The sequence below is a fragment of the Carassius auratus genome, unplaced genomic scaffold (assembly GCF_003368295.1).
Source record: "Carassius auratus strain Wakin unplaced genomic scaffold, ASM336829v1 scaf_tig00033084, whole genome shotgun sequence".
In the NCBI taxonomy this organism is placed as follows: Eukaryota; Metazoa; Chordata; class Actinopteri; order Cypriniformes; family Cyprinidae; genus Carassius; species Carassius auratus.
Window position 1 is genome coordinate 167,073 of NW_020526046.1, and position 18,215 is coordinate 185,287.

The 18,215-nt window shown below is 37.9% G+C and overlaps 1 protein-coding gene across 1 annotated transcript in view; it reads left to right on the forward strand.

The window, feature by feature from the left end:
• The window catches only part of LOC113081075 (neuroligin-2-like), a 144,586-nt gene that overhangs the window by 44,561 nt on the left and 81,810 nt on the right, over positions 1-18,215 (forward strand). The window contains exon 2 of the mRNA XM_026253121.1: positions 16,390-17,194. Coding sequence (XP_026108906.1) covers positions 16,723-17,194 — 472 coding nt within the window. The 5' untranslated portion in view covers positions 16,390-16,722. The remainder of the gene's footprint in view (positions 1-16,389; positions 17,195-18,215) is intronic.

Genomic DNA, 18,215 nt, shown 5'->3' on the forward strand with positions numbered 1-18,215 from the left:
TGCTTCCTTACTGCCAATGAACATGTTACATGTTACATACACAGACAAACACACATAAAGAAGTGTCACAAGCACTAATAAAAAGGCTGCTCTCTGTCATTTAGCCACACGCTTATGTGTGTGTGTTGTTTGCACACTTCACATCCACACACTGCTTGGCTCAGAGATAGTGAGATGACACTGGCATGCCTCTCTCTGTATACATTTCCATAATCAAAGCTAATATGGCTTCACACAGTGTGTGTTTTAAGTTTATATGGATGTGTGTGTGTGTGGGTGCGCAGGGGTGGGGTGTGAGAATGCGTGGGCACTGGAATATTAATCAGATGATAAATTGAAAAGCGTATTCAGGGTATACGTGTTGCAGTGAAGATGAAGGATATGAGATATGAGAACGCTTGTGTGTGTGTGTGTCGGCTCATCCTGTGCTGGTTAATAGACCATTTACTGTGAGCGTTTGATCGCAGCAGAAACTGAAGGGCCACAGCAGCAGCCAGGTCACAAGAATTATGAGACACCGTCGCACCAGGTGACAGTAAATCCTCCTCACGCCACACTGCGTGAGTTTAGTATCGCAGCCCCTTTAAAGTGAAAATTACCTCACTGATATTAAAATCTAAGTGAGATGACAAACACTCAGAGAATCTTAACAGCTCTCGCACAGAAACTAGTTCCACACTAAAGAGCGATTCAGACAGGATTCATTTTCCAAACGGCAGTTGAGTTCCAGTTATTAACACGTGACGTCTGTGATGTACTGCTGTGGATGTGGTTTTTACACTGCACTTAACCCTGGATTATAGTCATTCGAAACTCCAGTTTAACCCCAGGTAAAGGTAGCACTGCTTTACACTTAGGTTTATGAAACACTGCTTTTGCACGTGCTTTGGACGGTTATGAAAACACTGCATGTTTTAGAAATAGTTTGAGGGGGGAAAATGTCAAATGGTGATGGAAAACACATTAAGTGGAGTGAAAAAGGTTTTATTTGTACCTTTATAGTCCAAAAAAAAAAAAACTTTACAATGGCATGCACTGTATCACGTTATTTTTGCCAACTTAAAACTGTTTTATAGAGTATTTATCTAAAGAATTAAATGTAAATTTATGCATTTAGTAGACGCTTTTATCCAAAGCAACTTACAGTGCATTCAGGCTCTCAATTTTTACATATCATTGGTAGGGCTCTACCAATTGAGCTACAGGAACACAATTTGTAAATTTAAATTAAAAAATTGTAATCAATTTAAATTTTTTTATTTTTTAAATTTTTATTTTTTTATTTTTTATTTTTTATTTTTTACATTTTTAAATTTTTACATTTTTTAATTTTTTTAATTTTTTTAAATGAAAACACGTTTCATTTACATTTAAATTTAAATTTGGAAATTTTAATTTAAATTTTTATGTTCATTTTTTTATTTAATTTACATTTTTAATTTAATTTATCTAAAGCTTAATCAGAAAGACATCTTCATCAGCTGAACAATTGGAGTGTTGTTAAACAACAGTACAGTCCATTAAATACACTGAACTTGTATCCTTCACTGCCTTATTTTCATTCCAGTCAAAAATGAACGAGTTCTGTATGAGGATGCATATTGCTAGAGCCATTGATTAAACAAGCTGTGTGCTGCATTTGTTTAATCAATGACGATTAGTCTACAGTACATCACAAATATGCAAATAAGAATGTTAACCCAGGTTTTAGGAACATTAAGTGTGAAATGTCATATACCCAGGATTGATTGATAACCCCTGGTAAATTATGAGCAGTGTGAAATGTGAAAAAAACAAAAATCCATTTACCTGGGGTTTAGATTGACCCAAGGGTTTCACGTGTGCAAAGTCCTACTGTAGTTATTCCTAAAGTGGCATTGTTTGTTGTGGGTGTTAAAAAAGGTCATGTTCTCATGAAACCACTTAAAAAAATAAATTAAATAAAATAAAAACCTTCATGTGATTGAATTATAACATAAATGAGGGTAGTGTTTCATTAAAGTGATTAAAAGTTGGCCAAAAGGTCTATAGAAAAGGTTTATCAGGCAGCAATTTGGGACATTTGGGTCAAAGTAGAATCGTTGTGAGAAATGAATATATCGCAATCACAGACATTCGTTGATGATTGGGGTAAGATTTCTCAGAGGATGCTGAATAAGCGTAGGTAATTTGCTCAGTAATTTTTCTGAGGTTGTGTAAATAAATCATAGACATGTTCAGTTCAAGTGGGATTCAAATCAGAAAGTACATCTGTAAAACACAATTTAACATGACTTCCTCAGGGAAGACTGATTAAGGTTTATAAAGTTCACACTTTTTAGCAAATCTTGTAAACAGTAAATAAAAAGGAAATGTTTGTTGCTTTAAAGTTATTCTTTCATACGTTCATACATATTTGTAATTTAAAGGTTTGTAGTACATCATATGTTAAAATATAAAGATATGTGGTGTTTGGTACACCTTTAAACAGAAAAAAAACATTATATTTGCAATAGTGGCACCAAAATTACACACCTTCAGTAGAAGTTTCTTTGATGTTTTTACTGAATTTATTTTGAAATGCAAGTTTGAAATGCACAGTTACATGTAAAAACAAATGAAAAAAATATTGTTGATTTACAAGAAGAGTGTAGATCCATACAAGTAATTTGGCCAGCTTCGATCTTGGAAGAATTAGCTGACAAATGTTCATATTGAAACATCAGACTATTGATTTTAGCTTCAAAAGTCTGCATTTGATCTCCAATTAATCTCATTACTATCTGGGTGAAAGATTTTCTTGGGTTTTACCGCAGTTTACATTTGGCAGAGTCTTTTGTCCAAAGTGACGTACATTGCATTCAAGGTACACATTTGATCAGTTCTTGCCTTCTCTGGGAATCAAACCAGTGACCTTGACTTTGCTGATGCCGTGCTTTTCTGATTGTGCTACAGGAAGACTTCAATCCTGAATAATTGAACACTATAAGATCTGAGCCTTGTCTTATATGTTTTTTTTTAGTGCTGCATCAATCTGTCTGGCAGTAGATGATATATATCTAATGCTTGGCCCAACTAATTCATTATGTTCCTGTCTTACATGAATTATCACACAGTTACATGTGTTAAAGATTATTAAGCTGAAATTGTGTTTAATATATTACGAGACTCTGAGGGGTGACCTCTGTTAAAGACATTAGATGACTAACCGTTCTCCTTGTAATGTGGTAGCCTTGTGTTGTGTGCACGTGTGTTAATTACTTTGGGATTGTGTTGCTTCTCAGCTCTCGCTAGTGTCAGTCAATTGCACAAACTAAGACTCCCTGGTGGCCAGAATATCTAAAAACATGTCAAAAAGATGAGCAACACCATGAGCCATCGCTTCCCCTCCTTTTCTCTCACATCCACATGCAGACACGCGCTGGCATGAATATAATTCAGTGTCAGATTGAGTGAAGAAATTGCATGATGCCTAGATGTGTGATGATGGCATCCCTAGTCCCACATACACACACACACAGTCTGCTTGTTTACTTCCAGGCTTCTGGCAGGCATGTTCAGGGGCAAAGGTCATGGCCATGTGGACCGTTGCTATGCTGGTTAGCAACCATTGCTGTGGTGCTGAAACTGACTTAGACTGAAAAAAAGCATAGACTGGCGTAATTAAAATAGGCTTGAACCCTCTTGATGATGACGCAGTCCAACCCAGTCTGGCCCTAGGCAGCCTAGCGGCCTTCTTAAATCACAACACAGCCTCTGCTATTTGCAAGCTGGAGCAAACTGGCTACGCTCTGTTTCCCTCTCTCTCTTTCTGTTTGCTTTATTCATGCAATCCTTTGGTTTTAATTAGGGCTGTCAATCGATTAATGCTTTCAATTCGGCATATCATTATTATAACATGATATGCTGAATAATCAAATTAATTGTAATCACTTACATAAATATTTGATGAGAACAGTTCAAACGAAGGTAGTTCTTAATAAGTCAATATATTTTTTTTACTTAAGCCTGTCCTACAGTCCAGAACTATCCATTTTGCAATAAAAGCTGCACTCCTGCTTGGCTACTGTTGTTAATTTAGATGAACTCTATAGAAAATCCCATAGGAACTAAGTGGAGATTTCTGTAAACTTTACGAATAGCCAAATGTGATGATAAAGTGGTAAAAATAGTTTGGAAACTCTTCTTTCGTGGGCTGGATTGAATTGTGCTGTTATAAAGCATTTTACCTGGTGTTTTTCTTTAAAAAATAAAATAAAAAAATGACTAAATTACACAGGAACATGATTAAACACTGCAAATGACTGCACATGGAAGTGATCCTTTGTATAGACTTACATTCGAAAAAAAGGGGAAAATGGTCAGCTAGAGATATATGTTCAAAAAGTTTGGGGTCAGTGACATTTTATTTTAAGAAATGAATATTTTTATTGAGCAAGGATGCACTAAATTGATTGAAAGTATGAAAAGACATTTCTAACTCTATTCATCAAATAATCCTGAAAACAAAATATAATGGGACCCACTTTATATTAAATGGCCTTAACTACTATGTACTTAAATTTAAATTCTTAATTTGGTACAATGCACTTATTGTGTACATACATGTTTTTACATTGTACTTATATTTGAAAAATATCTGCATGTAATTACATATGTAATTAATTTCTGTAATTACATGTATAATTACACGGTTGACCCATCCCTCACACCTTAACACACCCTTAAACTTACCCATACCACCAAATCTGTCCCTAACCTTACCTGTTTCCCACCTCAATAGCAGCAAAACAAATTAACAATACAATATGAACACAATAAGTACATGTATTTATTTTTTTGACATAGTAGTTAAGGCCACTTAATATAAAGTGTTACCATATCATGGTTTCCAGAAGAATATTACGCAGCACAACAGTGATATTAAGAAACGCTACTTGATCTCTAATAGCATATCGAAATGATTTCTGAAGGATCATGTGACATTGAAAGCTAGATTAATAGCTGCTGAAATTTCACCACAGGAACATTTATTGCTAATATTTAAGGTTTATGTATGATTGATTACACTACTGTAGATTAACGACTTTAATTGACAGTTGTAGTTTTACAGCTTCCCAAATACTTTTTAATGCACAGCAGGACTTGAGCTCAAATCTGCGCACTCTCAGTTGAGAGCGATGCTTGTTTTGAGAGCGAGCACCCTGTGATCTTTCCGTTAGTAGATATATGTAACTAGGACAAGTGCTGGTGGGGTGGCTGCTTGATTCGCAGAGGCTGTGATGGAGCGATAGAGGGAGAGACGTGACGAAGACATTGATGGACTGATGAAGAGCACTGTTCTTTTGTCAAGAGCAATGAGCGTTTAAAGCTCAGTCAGACACCTGCTCATGTCACCTGTGCGCTGGGATTTCTCGCTGCACATGAAAATGTTTAGGTTTGTGCTTTCAGGCGCGGTTCCATGGAAGAGTTCACATGCAAGATGTTGAGATTCGTGAGACCGGCTGTATTTATTCATGTGTTTGTGTCATTTACAGGCACATATGTGAAAACATTATCTTGCGGTTGTGGTTAGGGTTTATTTCTACCTACAGGGCTGAACAGAATAATAGGCTGATTTATTTAAAGTCCTTTTTAAGAGCAAGTCACTTCACTCAACAACCATCTTGGCAGTTTTTATATATATATATATATATATATATATATATATATGTCACGCAAGGATGGCTTCTTCCTACTTTAATGGGATAAGACCAAAACCACCAAAACTGTTTGTCAAATCATGAATGCAAATCCAGTGCAGCTAATGCAAAATGTGTTCTAGAGCAAACAGACCGATGCCTAAATTCTAAATTGGCTTTTTTAAATTTAAAGGCAGGACTTCATTGCATTCAGATCCCAAACTGAGGATTGTGATTCATTTTCTACTAGTGGCCTGTCTTCTCTTTCATAGACTATCTCTCTAAACTGGACTTCATTGATTAATTATTATTTTTTTATTATTGTTAAAATTGGACTTAATTTCTCAGTGCTTGTGAATATGAATAAGTTCACATTCCCAGAGCAGTTTGCTTATCTAGCATATCTTGTGAAAGCTGTTTTCTGAGGAAAACCTTAACATGGAGACCAAGCGCTTCATGAATGCTGAGCTCAGCTTTCAAGGTATTTAGACTGAGATTAATCGGAGGCTTTTTGAATGGATGCTCTAGTTCCCCAAACACTGTTTCAGCCTCATACCTTTCCTGTGAAGTGCTCCGAGCAGAATACGGTGGCCATCATTTGGCGTCATAAATAGGATCTCTGACTTAATGTGCTGTTGGTGCCACTGCTGTGCTTTGCCTTTGCCACAGTCACACACAAACACCGACATACACACACATGTTCTCTACCCAATCCCAGCTTTAGGTTCATCCAGTAATCGTTATTGGCCATGGTATTTAATTTGTGTAGTGGCAGCTGTTATTGTGTGGAAATGGAGGCTGAATCACAGGGAGTGTATTGATGTGATAGAGGGATGAAGTGAAAAGGTGCGGAGAGCCAGCAGCATTAGAAAGGATAGATGGAGGAACCCGACAAATAAGCTCTGTTCCAAAACCTAGTGCGCTGCCTACCGAGGCAGCATTTTAAGGCCTCGTAGGCAAGCATCCAACAAGAAGACTGCTGAAACAAAATGATGCCGAATTCTAAGGCAACATTGCATTTATGCTTCACCGAGAATGCAACTGCAACAAGTTCTGTGAAAACAATTCATCTAACATAGCGTGCAATCTGAGTCATATATTCATTTCAAATAGATAGGGTGAATAGGTGATATTCTAGTAGACATGATAACATTTAACAATCAGTTAATTATAAATGATCATCTCTGTTGCAGTTATGCTTATGTGACATTACATTGTTGCACTGGCATGAAAGAAAATCCTTTACACTTTCAAGTGATTTAAAATAAATGTTGTATCTTTAATAAGAATCATTGTATATGTCATTCATATGAAGTATGTGCTGTATTCTACATATCACAGTTTCTGTAATATTTCTTACTTCTTTTAGATGGTTATACCTGATAAACTTTTTATTTCATTCTATCTTTTGTTCTTACTTTATTTAATGTATGCTTGTGTTTAGTATGCTTGAGGACAGTATTGTGTTCAATCTACAATTGTAAAATGTCAGTGTCATCAAAAATGACACTGTAACAACCATATTTCCAGCTAAAATAACTTTCCCTAGTCCTCTGTGGGGTTGTTGTTGTTTTTTACCACAATTTGTATGACAGTTCCTGTCTATATGAGGTTCAATTCCAGTTAGAGTGCATTAATAATTTAATATTAATGCAGTTCAATGCAGCTCCCTTTGTAGTTGGTGAGACAGCTGGATGTTGAAACAGAGCTATAGTGGAAAGGAGAGTATATGCTGTGTCTCAAAGCATGAGCATGATGCTAGATGCTAGCAACGTCAAGGTCATGGGTTCAGTTTTCAGGGAATGCATGATCAGTTAAGATTTGCAATGCAAGTCCCTTTGGATAAATTGCCTAATGCACTTGTGTGCATGTAAACGTAAGCACACACGTACACTTAGCAAAGATTTATGGTTGGGGGTGTGTTTTCATAGCTTTTACATTGCTTTTAAATCAGACCCATAGATGAAGAGGAGAGAAAAAAAAAGAGAAGATGAAGGGAGTGTGAAAGAAGGGGAGGGAGTTCACTATTACAGCCCCACTCCTCCCCTTCTCTGCTCCTCTGATAATGCTGTTGCTGAGGCTGTAGAGCACATCAGTATTGCTTGTGTGCACTAGCCTTGCAGACTCAGACTTTCAATGATCGGTTCTCTTTACTGCGTGCTTATTCTGTCCATGAATGCACAACATGGGATCTCAAATCTCAAATCCACCCCCTGATCCCTAAACCCGCCCATCTCCACCCTTAAACCTACCAATCTCCACCCCCTAGATGTGGATCCGGACACGCCCCCTGGATCTTGTGTGTTCTGCAGTGAGGGGTTACAAAGCCACCAAAGCGTTTTTTCCTGAGGCTAGCATATTTTTTCAATTGGGAGCAATGGGAGTATTTAAAAACAGCAACAGCGTGACGAGATGGTGAGCGTCTACTTCACACTGAGCGCTGCATGCTTGGCATTTTTTTTATGGATGCTGAGAACTGAAAAATATTCAGCTCTGGGTAAAACACAGCGCTCATCAATGTCCCTTTTTACCCAGCCGTCAACAATGGCCAACAATGGCCAGATAGAAAAAAACAGGACAAATATCACCAATCAAAGCTTGTTAGCACCTAGTTAGGACATAATGTGAGACCAAGACTGTACAGAACTGACTGTACACTGTTTGATACATGAGAAACAGCATTTGCATCCATTTATATTCACTTTTCATGCCACCTGACAGATAGAAAGGGAGAAAAAGAAATAAAGGGAAGAAAAGATTATATCAGCTACCAAATAACTGAAATTGCACAGAAAAACAGCATTTTCGGCGCAGTTTTGCATACATGTTCACTTAAAATGCACAGATACAGACACACTCGCATGGTTATACACAAACTTGGTCATTCATCATTGATAAAGGACTCAGGCTGTGAGCTACCCTGGGGCCTAAACAGTGGCTTACTCACACAGAGAAGTAAAGAGAGAAAAAATCTCTATCTCTCTCTCTCGCTCGTGCTTCTCTGTCTCTCTGACACACAAAAACCCATTTATCATTGATTTTATATAAGAGTGATTGGGGTGAGATTCTCTTTTGGCTGTTCTTGATGTCTTCTTTCTGTTGGTTTTCCTTCGTTTCTCTCTCTGTTTGTTGTTTGGAGTTACTCTGTACAGGAGCATACATTGTAATTGGCTAGAGGGTGTTGGCTCTGTAGGCAGCACATGTGTTGAATATGCAACGGTTACAGATTCACTTGCTTTTGGAAATTAATGAAGGAGAAATTGTGGCGGCCGCTCTGCCGTTTTTAGGAACTGCTGTGATGTTGTCCGTCGATGTAATACAGTAAAAAGACTAGAAATGCAATGCCAGTTTATTACAGACACACACACTTCATCAGGCAGTGATTAAGCAGATATGAGTAGTGTGTGAGTAATGGTGCTGTCTAATTAGCACGGCGCTGCTGTCGCTGACCCTTCACACAGCGAAGTGTCCCAGTCCATATTAAACCCATGTAAATATTTGCTTTTAACTCTTCCTCTTCTGTTGTTTCCAATTTTGTGCTCTGGTGGGCTGCGACCACTCATTCATTCCTGTGTGTTTGTCCCCTATGACTGGACAAAGGTTATCCTCCTCATCTCTCTCTCTCTCTCTTTTTCTCTAAACTGGTTTTGAGGAATAAATAGAAAGTTTGGGAAAGAGACTTGGAATGGGCAGTGGGATTACAGGCTAATTCTCTCCTAGAAAAAATGATCTTCTAGTCGTCTAGATTGTTTAAGATTAATGTACTTTATGGGTGTGACAAAAGTCGTTTGTGTTAAATATAGACACAGGTTTCAAAATTTGTGTTTGGGATGTAAGAAGCAAGGGCAATATGATCTCATTTGTAATAATATTTTTATGTATTGTATAAAAAACTTTTCATGTTTAAACACGTATGAACAGCTTTAGATATGCATAATTTTTTACTAACACTTTTAGTTCATAAAATATTGAAGGGATTTAAATTATAGGCTAAATTTACTGTTTTGGGGGGGGGTAACTAAAATATGTTTAATATTTTTTTATATATATATTAATATATTTTAGAAAGAAGTCTCTGATGCTTCCCAATGCTGCATTTATTTGTAGTACAAAAATTATTTTCAGTTATTATATATTATAACATATATATATATATATATATATATATATATATATATATATATAACTGAATTATTATTATTTTTTTAATTATAAAAGTTTTTACTGTCACTTTTGTTAAATTAAATAAATCCTTGCTGAGTAACAGTATTTAATTCTTTCCAGACTGATTTTAAATATATATTTAAAGTGTGATATAAAAGATTTGTAAAGATTTGTTACATTTTTAAAGCTGCACATGTGTAAATACGTTTAATATGTTTCAGTTGGCACTGAAGGTAGCACAGAACAATCCATTCAAAGAAGAAACGGTAGACTATATACGAAAAAGCTGAAATACAAAATATAACCTAAAAATAAAAATAATTATCCATTAGTGATAATTATAGGTCTTTCTTGATCTCTATCCCTCATTTTTTCAATGCTTTCAAGCCCTTCTGTGTGCCGTCTTTTACTCAAAGATCAACGGATGGATAAAAGGGGGGCAGAGACATGAGATAAAGTGGGGGGAGAAGGTTTACCGACAGGTTGTGGATGTCTTTTGACCTGACCGTCAGCAGTTCTGCTATCAGTTGGCTGACACACACATACACACGTGGTAACCGCTGTCATCTCCCAGGGTGCCGAGCAGCAGCGAAACCTCGAGGGTCTGAATGAGGGCGCTTCTCAGACCCGTCCCTGCACACATCTGTCCTCCGTTATGACACTCGCTGCAGGAATCTTCTGTCTCAGACACAGACAGGCCTGGTGCCAGTGTCTCCAATTCACACCTCACAGTTCCCCTTCAGATAAAGATTTTCTCTCTCGTAGCCTGTTTTGTCCGTCTGTTTCTCTCTGTCTGTTTATTTCTCCCATTCATCATTGTCCATCACACCCGGAGGGCATACGGCGCAGCCACAACTGGCCAATTTAAATCTTGTAACGATGCCAATCAAGCAATTAAGACCCAAACAACCTGTGTGCCCCCCCACCCCACATACAGCCGCTCTGCTAATGCTAACTCATGCTAGCTCCGGTCCTGCCGCTCTTCTTCCTCTCTTGCCCCGGCTGCGGGAGCATCAGCTGCTGCTGGACCCTTCCAGTCCTCTGATTAAACACAGCACACACTGTGACAAGCTCATTAGTCTGACATAAGCCTTAATTACTGCTGCGGCTGATTCTAGATCAGCGTGGAACGGAAGGGCAGATGGAAATGTGGGAAAGGTATCGCATGGGAGCTGACTGACATATGTGATGAACTGTCAGAGGGTAAATGCAGCAGTTCAGCAGGGTTACGAGCCACACGACCCTGGTGTGGGTTCTTTAGCATGCGTCATGAGCAGCGATGTAGCCTGCTATACTGAGCTTCCTGCAAATTAGGAAAATACATTCAAGCTGCACTATTGTTAGCTAACAAAATGAAGCAAATGCCACTTTCATGTCACCTCATTGGCTGCTTATAAAGTACATATAATGCATGACATCCATAATGCTACCCAATACCCTAAACTTAACAACTACCTTATAAACTAATAATAAGCAGAAAATTAGGAGTTAATTGAGGCAAATGTCATAGTTGATGGTTAGTTAATAGTGAGAATTGGACCTTAAAATAAAGTGTGACCGTTAATTTAAATGTTTAGTTTTTCATTTAATATAGTTGCAAACAGATTATAAAAAAAAACTAAATATGTTTGGAGGAGCTGTGTTTCTTAAGATGTTGTTTAGCAATATGATATGTCTGCCGCTTATTATTTGGCAGAGCACATACAGTAGTTAATTCCTTTTTTTAATATTAATTGCATCTATTTATTATATATTGATGTCTCATTACATAGCTGTTTATTGCAAGAAGAAAAATTCTGCTTTAATAAATTGTTGTTATTAGTTGTAACAGGGAATGATGACTATACAATTAATTTGTCAGGAATTGAAATTAAAACAAATAGTGAAATGTAAATGAAAGTATGACTCATAAATACATACAGCTAATAGAAACAGCAAAAACACTTTCATAGAGTGTTAGACAGAAGTTTATAAATATTTATTTTGATACAAAAATGGAGATATCAAATTCAGTGCATGACAAGTGAGTCGATCCAAACAAACAAAGAGGCACCTAAATGAATCAGACATCCCAGCATTACATAGATTCTGAGAGAATGCATTTATTGCCTCTGTTTGCTCTGGTGTAAGGCTGTTTGCCTGATACACTATGACATAAAAACAGGCATGTCGTGCAACATTGCTGGCAAAAATAGCGTGTTATTTGAAAAGCTACACAATTTTGAAAACAGCCAAACTTCTGTCATGCTACTGAGAATGCAGTTTAGTTAGTGTCGCTACTTTTAGTTAGTTACGAAACACTGCTCAGAAGCTAGCCGTGCTCTCGCTGTTCCCTTCCATCTCTAATCTCTGTCATGTATTTGCCCTAATCTTTCAAATGCTCTCCAGTGTTAACTCATCCCGCCTTTTCTCCTCATCAATGCGGGTGTATTATCGTTTAAGAAGAGTGTTGGGTGTGACTTTATGTATGTGTGTGTGTGTGAGGTGCAGTATATTTGGTCTCTAAGGTTTAATTAAAGAGCAGTCAGAGAATCCTGTCAATGGTCCCAAGACTCCCCTCAAAACCCTAGAGTCATCCTCTTCTATTTTACACTCCACAGAACACACACACACATACACACACACGCACACGTTTGTTTGTGTGAAAAGTGGGTTCATCCCATAGGCGTAATGGTTTTTATACTGTACAAACTGTATATTCTATGGCCCTACACCAACCCTACACTAACCCTAACCCTCACAGGAAACTTTATTTATTTTTACTTTCTCAAAAAAACTCATTCTGTATGATTTATAAGCGTTTTGAAAAATGGGGACATGGGTTATGTCCTCATAAGTCACCCTCTTCTTGTAATACCTGTGTCATACCCATGTCATTAAACAGAGTTGTGTCCTGATATATCACAAAAACAAGAGCACACACACAAACACACACAGTCACCCGATAAAGTGACAAATTATAAGAGGAGTGAGACTGAGAAACAAGGTTTTTAGTTTTCAGGTTTCCCTGTTTTTACTGACAGGTACAATGCTGTTAAACCTAAATTGAGGATATAAAGGATACACCAGACTTAATATAATAGTTTGTGTGTGCACAAGTATGTATAGGATTTCATTTTATAATTTTTTCCGCCAATATATTTAGTCACATAGTCTCAATTATAGGGATATGTACTGCATATCAGGAAAGATTCACCCTTTATGGTATTCAAAGGCTAAATGCATATACATATTCTTATATGCAACATTTTATCTTTATTGGACTTAATTTACATAAGGGTGGAAAATGAATGCAAACTAAGCACAGTACTGAATCTTAAATTATTATGAATGAAAGCAGGAGTAATTACTTCTGTCTGACCTCATTATATATACTAGACTGGTGGGGGATTTATACCAGAGTTGCTTTTGGATTTTTACAGCATTTATCTGTATTTAAAGCACTAGTGCCTGTACAGGCCCCTGGGCTAAATACCTACTGTGTCTTCATACCTCTGGTTTTCTCTCTGTCTATTTTCCTTTATCTTTCGCTCATTCTTTTTATTTTTTTTCCATTCCATAGTTCTCAAATTCAAATAGCTTTATTGGCATAACAAAAAGACAGACTCACACAAGGCAACGACAGTGCTGCACTAGAAACGCTAATAGCCACATTAAATGAGACTATTATAGGATGGTGATGAAGTAATATCACTGGAGGAGTCCATTCAGCATGATGATTGTTGCCACATTAACGATGATGGTGATGATGATGAGGAAGCAATGTTTTGCTTTTTAAATAGCTTGCCATTCACATTTACTGCACCAAGGAGGTCTATAATACCTGCAGACAGCTCTCGGTTAGCATTCCCATTTTTCCCAATGACGGTTGCTCGGTTTGAAATTTGCCATCATTGCCAGATTTTTTGGATGCAATCACCTCAGCTCTGGAGCCAAAGGAAATGACATCTGTGTTGAATCCATCTGTACGGCTGCAATATTTAGTGTTATGATTTCTCATTAAATTTTCAATCTGTTTCTACGCCTACCTTTTGTAATGTCTCTAATCTTCTCCTATTTGTGTCCTCCGGTGCTGTTATATATGACATTCCTGTCATCTCAGGAGTCGAGATTTAATGCCTCTTTCTCCATTAGTTTTAAAGTTCACTGCTTATGCTTGACCTTTCGTCCTCCGTCTTGTCCGGACTTCAAATCTAAACCCACATTAAATCCATTCACATCACATAAATCTCTCTCTCTCTCTCTCCTCTGTTTTAGCTAACCGTTAAAATGCTTAAGCGTCTAAGCTAGGCGCTCTTGGCTAAATGCTAGCACCATTTGAAATGAACATCAAAGTTTTAAAGCATCAATCAGCTCTCTCGGGCGATTAGAGGCTTTAAAAAACAAAAGATGCGTTCACGGCGAAATGCGTCGGTTCTTAATTAGACTTCATATCCGCACAGATGATTTCATTCAGGATGTGAGAGCTAAAATATCTATTTTTAGTTTGTTAGTCACAACTGACTGATAGAGGCTCATTGTGTGGGTGTTTCGAGATGTTTTCCTTCACATCACTGTCTCCCTGTCTCTGTCTTATTGTGTTTATGATCCTCATAATGCCCTGAACGAGTCGTCTGAGCTGTCTTTTGCCTGCAGTATTGCATTTTTCCAGGGCTTAGACGTTGAAGCCTACGTGAGGCACTGCTATTGCTGAGTCACTGAATTTTTAAGCTTCATAAACATTGAAAACCATTAATGTTTGATGGGAAATGTTATAGAACTGTTTAACTTGTTTCAGTTTTCTGTCTCAAATGCAATCTTGCTGTGTCATTAAAGATATGGGCTAGAAACTAAAAGGTTATAAGTTCAATCCTCCTGGAAATCCTTTAGTTATCACCAATGCCAGCAAGATGCTTAATGGGATGGTTCACCTAAAAATAAGTTACTCATCCACAAGAGTAGATGCAAATCTGTATGAATGCCAAGTTCTATCATGAAACTCTAGATGGAAGATGCTGATGGGTTGTTAATGAAAACTCAGGATATTAACAGAATTAGTCTAATTGCACAAGCTGATTTGTTCATGTATCATATGCAGCCAATAAGCCTGCTGCTTTACATTTACAGTAAATGGCTGGTTAGCATCCACTAGAGCAGTTCGCAGCACACTTTGAGAGTTCCTCTGAAACCCTCCACCTTCCCCAGCTCCACCTGTGTAGATCTGCTACAGGTTATTCAATATGTTGCTTGTACAGCAGTAGAAATTTCTAAATACTCGCTGCACTTTATTTGAGTATTTGGAGTAGCAAGTTCATATACTTGCTTGCAGCAGCAACAGCAATAATCTACAACTACAGCAATAACCAACAGCAGCAGCGTTGCAGATCTACTGTATTACACCAAGACCAAAAACATTGCATGGTAATGGATATTACAATGTTAATCTACCAAGGGTAGAACTGGATTTCGAGAAATGTTGTTGAGCAATGGTAAATGTGACCCAGTGTTGTGCCTGAACGCGTTCATTGAACGATAGTTCATGAACTTGTTCATATTTTGGACGAACGTGAACTGAACGTGCTTTATTAATGCCTGATGAACATTACTGTTAACTCGTTCATTCTGGTGACTGTGAATGGCACGCTCTCACAGGTTAACTTCGTTCAATAGGGTGCCAGATTTCTATAGAGCCTTCCAGGCGAAAACACGGCTAAAACACACCGTAAACGGGTCTTAATATGTAGCGGAAAAACACCCAATCTGGCAACACCCACCATCAGTGTCAGACACCGCTGTCTGCCGCATGCGTGACGCGTCATCAACAACAAAAAAATAAAAGCATGGAGGCGACAGCAGCATGTAGCAAGAAGGCGTATGATCATTTAAAATAATTTTATGATGTTTATGACAAGGTCGGTGAGAATGGGAGACAAAGCATCAAAGCAACAATGGGGAAATGCTGTCCCCTCAATGCTAATGTAAACCCTGGTTGGATAAGGATTCAAAATTGGATATGAAGATGAAATCTGACTAAATCTGACGCATAGCTTCATTGTTAAAAACTGATTAAATAATTGCTGTCTGTGATTCTATATGGGCTGTGGCAATAATTGTGAAAATATAATAATAGCTCGCAGCAACATATGGAAAAAAAGAACTATGAACTAGTTCATTTTTGGAACTTAGTGAACTTAGTTCAAAATTTTGTAGTTTGAACTATGAACTGAACTAGTTCATTTTAAAATTTGTGAATTGAACTTTGAACTAGTTCATGTAGAAAGTGAACTTTCCCAACACTGATGTGACCACACCTTTGCAATGAATCAGTGTGGTCCAAAACAACCATTGCATTTTGTTGTATAGACACAAAAAATACTGAGACATTCTTCTGATTATCTTCTTTTGTGTCGCAGAGGCAGACAGGTTCGCAATGATTTCAGGGTTTGTAAATGATGACAGAATTAAATCCAGGTTGCAGCATTCAACATTGTACAAACCCATGTGGCTGATATGTGCATGCAAAGGGTAGCAACTTGCACATTAACCTTTAATCACTAACACTTACCCTTTTTGTTGTTCTTGGCAGGATCAGCAATCATCTGTGTGACCTCTATAACTGACCTCATGAGGACGGCTAAGGGAGATGGAACGTAACAGAATTTTCTTCTTTACTCTCTATTGCATTCCCACGATAATACACCAGGGCTGAGCACAACCACGGCCCCTCGTCCACCCCAACCCTTCCACAGTCCCCCCATTCCGTTCCTTCCTCTTGCTCCCTGAAAGACCAAAACAAACCAGCGGGACCCCTTTTTCTTGTTCTGTTATAATAGTTTAACTTTCCTTTGCCCTTCACCCGTGACAAAGCAAAGCGGAAGTCAATAAACCGGTGAAGCGGAGAAGGAAAAACAAGACAGTCATGTATCTGCCCCATGCCTTCAAACGCAATTTGGGCCATGCCCGCAATTCAGAGGCCACCCACGCAGTTACTCTCCTCTGGTTGGCTCTGTGGATCACCTTTGCATCGTGTCAGCGCATTGATCCTGGCTCCAAATATCCCACCGTCACCACAAACTACGGAAAGTTGCGTGGGATTAAAAAAGAGCTTAACAATGAGATTCTGGGTCCCGTTGAACAGTACCTTGGCGTCCCCTATGCCACAGCACCAATCGGAGACCGTCGTTTTCAACCACCAGAAGCTCCTGGGTCTTGGCAGGAAGTGCGGAACGCTACACAGTTTGCTCCTGTTTGCCCACAGAACGTGCATGGTGTTTTACCTGAGATCATGCTGCCCGTGTGGTTTACCGACAACTTGGATGTGGCCGCCACCTACATTCAGAATCAGAGTGAAGACTGTCTCTACCTCAACGTCTATGTGCCCACAGAGGACGGTGAGTGTCCGACACAACACAGCAAAGCATTATGGTTATATCTAATAGAGGAGTAGAGTGCAACAGTGCCCGTCCACATTTTTTTTTCAGCTGCCTTGGTTCAGGAAGTATTTTCCCATAGGGATTTTTAAAAAAGTCAAAGGAGTTATAAGCCATGAACAAAATCAACCAGCTACGAGGTAAATCACAATACTGTAAACTTATATTTGAAGCAAAAAATCAGACAAAAAGACAAAACTTTAATAAGGGAAGGACCTACAGTCCCAAAAGGCATTGCAAAAAAAAAAAAAGGATGAGAAAGTATAGAACTATTGATGTTGATTACAGATATAGAAACAATCTATTTTATGTTTATTGCAAAATATGCATTATATACAAATATTATGTACATATATATACAAATAGGGAGCCTCCCCTTAATATGACATCCTTAGTGCTTCTTGGAAGCAGGCAGGTGCTACGAAAATATTTTGGCACAAACTTCTTGTTTGGATTCTCTGATTGGTGGAGGTTTTTTGTTTTGTTTTGCAGAATCATAGGTATATTATACACTTAACAACCTCGTAGCTCACAGTAGGTCTGTCTTCAAAAGGTTATAAATTAAAGAACAATTCACCTATGGAGAAAACTAATGGGGTTTTTACTGCTGCACTCTATTATTGAGTAATGGAACCTATAGACATGCATGCTACATGTACTGCATAGTAGATGCTACAATGTTTAGGGATAATTTGCCCGAAATTAAAACATGTTGTCATTTACTCATTGCTTTTTACTGATGTTCCAAATCTGTATGACTTGCATTCTTCTTTGGAACACAAGATAATATATTTCAAACAATGTCTTGTTTTGTCCATATAATGAAAGCCAGTCGGGTCCAGAATTGTTTTGGACCTCACTGACTTAACCTGTATGGACAGAATCAGTAGAAACATTTTACCGTGCTGGCGAAAACGAGTCGGAATGAGCAAATTTTCAAAAATGAGTTTTTTTTTTTTTAAATGCCATTAAAATGCCTTCA